Here is a 9,300-nt window from a genome sequence, read left to right on the forward strand (position 1 = left end):
CCAAAATCCATCGCGGATGGATGCGGGAGAGAATTCCGAATTGAAATGTATATGGATAGCGTTAGATGGCCGGTTCCAACATCCATCGCGGACGGATGCGGGAGAGAATTTACGGGTCAGCGTTAGAGATGCCCTAACATGGATAACTCTTTAGTGTTTTTTTTAGTTGCTCTTATGTTACGTTCACATTTTTTGTAGGCATGTTATGATTCACCCTCTTTTAGGCATGTTATGATTTACATGTCCGTCATACAGATCCACGTGACGGGGCTGTACCGTCTGGACCGCTAGCGGTGCAGAATGTCAAAGGTCCACCACGAAAGGAGACGAACGAACTTGGGCTACATTAGTCCACGCCAAGACTGAGAGCGGCGGAACGGACGGAAGACAGGAGGAGACGAAGGAACTTGACTCCGCTATCGCCGCCGCCCGCCCTTACACCTTCCCGAGAGCCTCCGCCGTCGCCCCTTCCTCCTCTTCACGGCCCCGCAGAGAAAGACCACAAGAGGGGCGATAGAGGGGGTGTATCTTCTTGCATCACTGTTATCAATCAATGGTGGTAAGCTCTCCTCTCATCCTCCCCCAGCCGATTTTTCTTCTTCTTTTGAATGCATCTCTGCCGATATTTAGGGCCCCCTTACTTTTGGATCTAAAAAATAGGGCCTCCTTGGGTTTAGATTTAGTAAAACATTAATTTTGGATTCCTAGGATCATACGAATTCTGAACAGGATCTGGTCCAACGGGGCAGGTTACGAAATTTAAGAAATCCAAGGGGAGTGTCAAAGGGCACGGTCTCTTCAAGTTGTGCTGTTGTGGCAGGTGTGCTGAACAACATGCAGATCTTGGGCTGCTAGCGCTAGTCGCAGGGTGCCGTTGGAGTGCGTACGCTTGCTGCACCATTCTGTGAATCATGGAGTGTGGTTGGAATTCAAGTGTTTATATATATGTACTGATGGGATCATAATATTTTGGGCATTGGCTTATGTGTTGTTGTGACGGTGACAGAGGAGGTTGGTAGTTTATCCAGTAAAAACAATCTTGTTTTTTCCTCCTCTTCAGTGCATTCTAGACACTAGAATGGAATGCGACTGTGTTGTTTTTCGCGCTAGAGATTTTGATTGTGATGTGTCTCGTGCTTGTTTCTGGGCTTATGACGATGCAACAAAATCTGTTCGACCCTCATGTCTTCCTCTTCTTTATACTGGCTATGTTGGGTGCTTTTATTTCAGTATTGATCTAGGCATGCTTAATTCATGTCACAGGACTGGGTTAGCGATAGCAATGACAGTGATATGTTCGATTGGGAAAGTGATGGACTGGCTGAGCCCTTGTTGGCTTTGGCCTTGAATAACCTTGATGCTTCTGGCCCATCCATGCTGGTAATTCGAGTAATAACTCATAGAAAAATGTGTCTTTCAACTTATTATCTTTAATTATTATGATTATAATGTGGTGTTTGTTTGTGCCAATGTACACAGGATGTTACTGGCTGGGCCAAGGGGAAAGCACCATCAGCTTCTTTAGTTGAGGAATTTGTCAGAATGGGTTATCCAAAGGAGATTGTTTTGATGGCCGTCGAGGCGTGCGGTAAAAATTAATCTTTGTCCTGTGTACTGATAAACATGCGCCAATGTAATCTAAGAGCAATAGTGTGGAGTGCGTAGCGTGTGTGAGTGGTGTTGTATGGGTTCTTGTCCCATTTCTTCTTAATATAACGATACAAAGATCTATTGCGTGTTTGAAAAAATAAACCATTTGTCTTGTCTGTGTTTGCACCTTCTGATTCAACCGGTGCTTTATTAGGGTACAATGATGCAAATGACATACTCGAGCTACTTCTCACATTTAAGGTATCTTATACGTGCATGTCTATTACTTAGTTTATCCTATGATGCTCTTGCTGCATACTAGTAAGGACTGTGTTAATATTGGTCATGTGAAATGTAGGCACTAGTTAACTACCCATCCATGGAAAACAGCTTTACTTCTGGCTGCACCCCTCACGATGTTGAGGATGACGAGGACAACGATCTTGATTTTGCAAAATGGGATGATGGCGGCGATGATGCTGGTGAGAGGGCAGCCAATTCTAATGATTCTAGTGATGAGGCTGAGTCCTTGTCGGCTTCCGCCTTGAGTAACCTTGATGCTCTTGGCCCATCCACGCTGGTAATTTGAATAATAACTCATAGAAAAATGTGTCTTTCAACATATTTTCTTTTATTACTATGATCATAATGTGGTGTTTGTTTTTGCCCATGTACACAGGACGTTAATGGTTGGGCCAAGGAGAAAGCACCATCATCTTCTTCACTCGAGGAATATGTAGGAATGGGTTATCCAAAGGAGATGCTTTTGAAGGCTGTCAAGGCAATTGGTAAAACATAATCAATTTCATTTTTTTTGTCTGTGTTTGCACCTTCTGATTCAACAAGTGGTTCGGTTTTTAGGGTACAGTCATGCAAATGAATTTCTCGACCTACTTCTTACATTTGAGGTATTTTATACATGCGCTTCTATTAGTTAGTTTATCCCATGATGCTCGTGCTGCATACTAGCAAAGACTATTAATATTGGTTGTTTGAAATATAGACGCTAGGTAATTACCCTTCCATGGGTAACTGCTTTACCCCTGGCTGCACCCCTCATGATGCTGCGGATGACGATGACAGTGATATTGATTTTGAAAACTTGAATGATGATGATGATGCTAATGATTCCACAAACTGGAATGGTGATGATGATGATGATATTGATTTCAAAAACTGGGATGATGATGACGATGGTGCTGGTGAGACGGAAGCCAATTCTAATGGTTCTGGTGACGAGGTAGCTGATTATGTATCTCCAGATTGGAAAATGAGTACTCTATGATTATATGTGTGATGATATGTGAAATCTTTGCCTTGTTGACCTGTTTAAGTATTAGTTGATTTGAGTGAAGCATCCAACATGATATATAGCTGGGACGTTATTTTCCATTTTTCTTTTCAGATATTCTAGTTATCTGGCCAGTATAGTCCCATCATTCAAAACATCATGGTAGAGTTGATGTATCTCTAAAATAAAATACTACTTGTTTAGCAACTACACTAGCATGATCTTGGCCTTCTCTTTGCTTGAGTGAATTGTCTCTTGTTAAGAATTTATATTTGTATCTCTTATGATTCCTCTTCTGGGTGCCATTCACACCATGAGCACTCCTTCACATAATGTTTGATCTGCTCTTGTTTTCTCTTATGCTCTCAAACTCTCGTGGGTGTAGAATTGTATTGTGAGGTTTGAGCACATGATTTTCATTACATACAATTCTTCACATGCTAAAGTTTACCATGTAATAGTGTGATATTTAAGGGTATGGATTGAATACTATCAAGACTACACTTCCCGCAGAGTAGTCAAACGAACATGAAATGACTTTATTATTGTAATAAACTTAATTTTATCTAGGCAGCACTCATTTTCTTTTCAGTGCTTATGCATTTGAATATTAGTTGCAAGACTTATGAAATATGTGTCATGATGCAATGAGGAAATCATATGCTAGTTGAGGTAGTGTGATTTGTAAGCTAATGTTCTCTTGCATTAATGTCATTCTTAAGCAACACTGGAGAATAAGAAGTTGAGTTCCTGAATTATCACATTAATTTGATTCTTGATCGGTTTCTCCTGTCTTGTTTCCTGGGTCGTCTGTGCTATCATTTTGTTATCAATAACACCCCCACCTACCATGTTTTCCTAGGCTCATAGACGCCACTTTGCAGTTTTCACTATCAACACACAACCATTAGTAGCCATTAAAAAGGTAGTGAGATGTCGCAAAGTAATTTCGGACCTGTATTTTTGTTGTGCTTTTCTGCAGGATTTCGCACAAGCGATGTTAGAAAAGGACGAGAATATCAAGGATTTCGCACAAGCAATGTTAGAAAAGGATGCGGGATTTCCTGAAGTTAGGGCCAATATGGCTTTTAGCAGAGGTGATAATGCCTCTCTTTTGAAATTGTTGCATTCATTTAAAAGGCACCTTATGCTGTATTTTTTTGGTTATATTTCCTAGGTGCGGACGATGCTCTTTTTGCATTACTTGATTCCAAGAACTTTTCTACCCGTGAGGTACCTTGTTGTTTGATTTTATATCTGAAAAATGAATCTCTTACGCTCTTTTAAGATGCAAGGACACCAAAGTTCATTTATAATTTTGTAGGTTACGAACAAGATCTTCAATTCCTTAAAAAGGAGAAAGGAAGGAAGATTCATGGAAGAGAGCAAGAAAAAAAGGATGCGATGTGGAGGTGAAGCGCAAGGAAATTGGCTCCCCTTGAATGGTAGCGATGATGAACCAATTGTTCTTCCAAATCCAATGGTTGGCTTTAGCCTGCCTAATAGCATGGTACAGCCAGTTAAAAGAAGTCTCCCCGAACAAGCTATTGGTCCACCTTTCTTCTACTATGAAAATGTGGCCCAAACCCCCAAACGCACATGGGATACTATTAAAGGAGAATTGTATGGTGTAGAGCCAGAGTTTCTGGATTCCAAGTACATATGTGCAACTGCCAGGAAAAGAGGTTACATCCATAATCTCCCGATTGAGAATAGGTCATCTCTCTGCCTGGAGCCTCCAAAGACTATATTTGAGGCGTTTCCCCATTATAGGAAGTGGTGGCCTTCTTGGGACTCGAGAAAGCAGCTCAACTGCCTGACGACATGTGTGCCAAGTTCAAGGCTGACAGAACTAATTGAGTTTGTTCTTTCAGTAGCGGAGAATCCACCATCTCTTCGTGTTCAAAAATATGTTATGGCTTTGTGCAGACAATACAATCTCGTGTGGGTTGGTAAAAACAGGGTTGCTCATTTGGAGCCCCATGAGATGGAATACCTACTGGGTTTTCCAAGGAATCACACGAGGGGAGTCACCAGAACTCAGAGGTACAAATCTCTTGGCAACTCATTTCAAGTGGATACAGTTACTTACCACTTGTCTGTGTTGAGGGACATGTTTCCTGATGGTATAAACGTACTGTCCTTATTCACCGGTATTGGAGGAGGAGAGGTAGCGCTACATAGGCTTGGAATCCACATGAGGATAGTGGTTTCTGTAGAGATATCTAAAGTGAATAAGAGGATTTTGAGAAGTTGGTGGAATCAGACTCAGACAGGCGAGTTGATTCAGATTCCAGACGTGAGGACTCTAACTGATGATAAAATCAGGTCATTTATTGAAAGTATTGGCGGCTTTGACTTGGTGATTGGGGGCAGCCCATGCAACAATCTCGCTGGCAGAAATCGGTTCCACCGTGACGGTCTAGAGGGCGAGCACTCTTCTCTATTCTACCAGTACCCCAGAATCTTGAACACCGTCAAGTCAGAGATGGCGAGGATTAAGCACTTAGCTATATCTCATTGTTGCAAACCAGTCTAGGACATACTAGTAAGGACTCGCTAGATAGTAGAGTACATGTACACCGACAAGTTGAGAACTGTTTGAGAACTTGAGAGAATTGGCTCTGATTTTGTGATAGATGATTCGTACGGTGCGAGTCTGCATAGTACTGCCCTGTCCTGTATTCTTGTTTATTTTTTTCTCTGTTTCCAGGAATTCAGCATTTGCTTAGAGGCAATGTAAAATTGTTATATTGCCAGACATTCAGTTCTCTAATGCCCGGTCCGATTTCTTAACTTGCTTTTTCAATGGAGAATCATAGCAGGCAATGCTGGAAATGCTTTTCCTCTGCACTTGTATTCTGCATACTGATATCATACCCGGCAATGCCATGGTTTGTATTCTGGATATGTCAGACATGTTTTCCCTCTGCACTTGTATTCTGGAGGCAATGCCATAGTTTCTAAGAACACTTGGTTCAGTAGACAATTTATAGAATCTCCAAGAGATGATGAAAATATTTGTGATGGGTAGGAGAGAATTTTTTTTTCATCACCACAGCCGCTGTTGCCGCAACAGATAATACAAAAATGATGCCACAAATTAAAACGATCAGTTGAACAGTACTAGGATAAACCCGCACTACTTTCATACAAGCACCATTGGAAAATCGATCTCTATCGAGTTCATTTGTGTCTGCCGAGCTCTACTCCACGGGAAGAAAAAGAAAACTACTTATCGTTGGGAAAGATTACAATGCGGCACGGTCAAGAAACACCTCCTCGGACCCCTCATCTCCGGTATTCTGATACGTCTGCGGCACGGTCAAGACACACGGCAGTTTCTCCAGGACAACCTCGCCGGGCCTGCTGCTGCTCGTCACCATCTGCATGGCCACCGTCCTCGTGCTGCCTTCAACCACGCTAGACTTCCGCAGGACGCAGGCGCGCAGCCGGGCCTTGTACGGCGGCCACGGCGACGCGCCCGCTCTGACGCACACGAGCGACACGGCGGTGTCCCCGCGCTGCTCGCCCACGACGAGAGCGAACACGCGGGCGTCCTTCGCGGCGAGGATCAGCCGGCGGCACGGCACGGTCGACGCCGGCACGCAGAGGGAGAGCACCTTGCCGTACCGGGCGCCGTACGCGGGCCAGGAGTGGAAGGAGGTGAGGTGACGGAGGAGCGCGTGCGGCGGGCTGGCAAAGCCGCAGCCGGGCATCGCGCACGAGCAGGGCGCCTGTGGGCACGCGTCGTTGTGGGCCGTGACCTCGCTGTAGGTGAGGAAGCCGTGGCAGCCGCGGTGGGGGCACTTGAACCTGGCATACAAGATGAAGTGTTCTGCCATCGCGTTCCGGGCGTCGAACTTGGCCCCGCCGTCCTTGCAGTTCTTGCACGACTCGGTGCAGCAGAGTACGCAGGCGAGGTGCCCGCTCTTGCACTGCGTGTAAATCATCAGATTCGTGGATCGATCGGTGCAGCTAGCTTGCTATAGCTCGCATGGAACGGAATGGAATCTAATCGGAGCTATCGCATGTGTAGGTACGTACCTGGAAGACGGGACACTTGATGTAGAGGAGGTTTTGGGAGCAGACGGAGCAACGGATCCAGTTGCTGTCGATCTGCATGACGGCCACGGAGCTCACCCATCCCGGCGACGGCTCCGACGAGCCGGCTGCGGCTTCAAGGGCGACGACGTCCCGCATCGCCTCGCTGTAGAGCGCACCCACGTCCATCGCTCCGGCCGGCAACGACTCCGACGAGCCGTCGGCTTCAAGGGCGACGCCGGTCAGCAACGACTCCGAAGAGCCGTCGGCTTCAATGGCGACGGTGTCCCGCGTCGTCTCGCGGTAGAGCGCATCCACGTCCATCGCTCCGGTCGGCGACAAACGATGCGCGCTGATAGGTACGTACGACAGTGGCAAAAATCTTCATTTTAGGTTAAAAAGAATAGAATAGAGAGAACTATAGTAGCTATAGATCAGCACCATGGCCGGCCATGGCGTGAAGCAACAAACGGTAAGGAAAAGGAAAGGAGAATCAACATACCCAATCGACGGCGAACGGAGTGGAATGGAAAAGAAGACGGGGGAAGGGGAAGGCACCTCGCACACGACGACGGGCCCCAGTTTATAGATCTCGCCCGGAGCAAACGGAGCAGCAGTGAGCGGCGGCTGCACTGGCCTCGGTCGCACGCACGCACGCACCGGCCTCCTTCCGAGGAAATCGCCCCGCGCCGCGGGAAGCGGAAACGGCGGCGAGCAGCTCGCCCTTTCCCAATGTGCTGCGCCAATCACCGACGCGCCAAGGCCACGAAAACCTGGACGCGTGGCCTATCTGCATGCAGGCACCAGAACGCTCCGAGGGAGCTGCGTCAAAACCCGGTCAACACACACTTACCAGTGCTGCTACGAGCGCCTCAGAGCATGCTTGGATACGTTTTAGTCCCATGACTAAAAGTAGTGGGACTAAAACTTGCTAGTCTCACCCATGCTTGGATCCAAATACTAAAGAGACTAAAATCTAGCTATTGAGCATTTATTATCCTCCAAACCCTCCAATCCGGAACTAAGGAGGGGAATTAAATGAGGAGAGAGAGAGCTAATACATATTTTAGTAGGTTTCCCATGACTAAAAGGTTTTAGCCTCAAGACTAGTCCTAGCCTCTCTTTAGTCAGGGGTGCTTGAAACTTTAGCCTCTAAAAGAGACTATTTTTAGTCAGACTAAAAATAGTCCCTTGTATCCAAGCACCCTCTCAATTCTACCGGGCAGCAAATCTCTTTGACTTCCCACATTACGGCGTTGATGACGCGCGGGAATCGAGGGGCTGCCGTTAACCCTTATGCGGGAATCGAGGCGCACGTCTCCTTATTGATGGGACGTGGCCTGATCAGGGCCTTTATCATTCGCAGAATTTTGAAAATGCGTGAATAGAAAAAATATAGAATTAAAATGGTAATGCCTATTTAAATCCTATAAAATTGGCACCAAGTGTTTGATGCCATGAGAAAAGCAAACAAATTTTAAAAAAAAGTTGGAGTAGAGATTGGGGTGGATGTTAGATTTCCTATAAAATATAGTACAAAGGATTTCATTGAAAAAATATCTATGGGGGTCAATCCTATAAACTAAGGCCTCCTTTGGTTTGTAGGAATTTTATAGGAATTCTAGAGGATAGGATTCTTACACTACCGGAACAGGGCCATACCCCGACGGCCAGAACAATGCCGACGGCCCCCGTCGGCTTCTTCGGAGATATGCCGACAGCCTGGTTCTGGCCGTTGGCGTACAAAGGCCGTCGGGTTACGCAGAGATAAGCCGACGGCACCCGTCGGCACAGAACGGCCGTCGGCCTAGCTACATATACGCCGACAGCTCCCGTCGGCTTACGAAGGCCGTCGGCATACACGTGGGGCCCGGCCACCCCCTGGCAAACGGCGTCAGAGCTATGCCGACGGCCTAGACGGGGGGCCGTCGGCATAGGTCCGCAGGCCACGTCATTGATCCAGGCCGCACCATGCAGAGCCTATGCCGACGGCTGCCGTCGGCATATCTGCCACGTCAATGATCCGCGGCACGCTGGTCGGATCTATGCCGACGGCTAGGCCGTCGGCATAGTTAGATTTTTTTTCCGTACATATTTTTTAATGCTTTTTTGTGTATTATTATATCAACTAACATGTAGCATGTTAAATATAAACATACATATGAATATATATGTAGTTTGTATTTTTTTCATATATTATGAATATATATATATAGTTTGTATTTTTTCGAGCACGTTAATAATGTGCGGTCATGTTCTTTTAAATATAGATCCTTATATTTTATTAAAATCAAAAACAGCTATGCCGACAGAAGTTTTGTGGCAGTTGCAAACGCCCGACACCCGTCTCCAGAGAGTGACCCCCCTCACATCCG

The 9,300-nt window shown here is 45.9% G+C and overlaps 1 protein-coding gene across 1 annotated transcript; it reads left to right on the forward strand.

The window, feature by feature from the left end:
* Nucleotides 1–368: 368 nt before the first annotated feature.
* Nucleotides 369–5,588, forward strand: LOC123057797 (DNA (cytosine-5)-methyltransferase DRM2). Its single transcript, XM_044480686.1, has 11 exons — nt 369–559; nt 1,264–1,380; nt 1,480–1,588; nt 1,805–1,851; nt 1,949–2,170; nt 2,270–2,378; nt 2,452–2,498; nt 2,594–2,830; nt 3,864–3,978; nt 4,059–4,114; nt 4,206–5,588. Exons 1-11 carry the CDS (start codon nt 554–556, stop codon nt 5,418–5,420), a joined length of 2,280 nt encoding a protein of 759 aa, XP_044336621.1. The 5' UTR covers nt 369–553; the 3' UTR covers nt 5,421–5,588.
* The last annotated feature ends 3,712 nt before the right edge of the window (nt 5,589–9,300 follow it).

The sequence above is a fragment of the Triticum aestivum genome, chromosome 3A, assembly GCF_018294505.1.
Source record: "Triticum aestivum cultivar Chinese Spring chromosome 3A, IWGSC CS RefSeq v2.1, whole genome shotgun sequence".
Lineage (NCBI taxonomy): Eukaryota > Viridiplantae > Streptophyta > Magnoliopsida > Poales > Poaceae > Triticum > Triticum aestivum.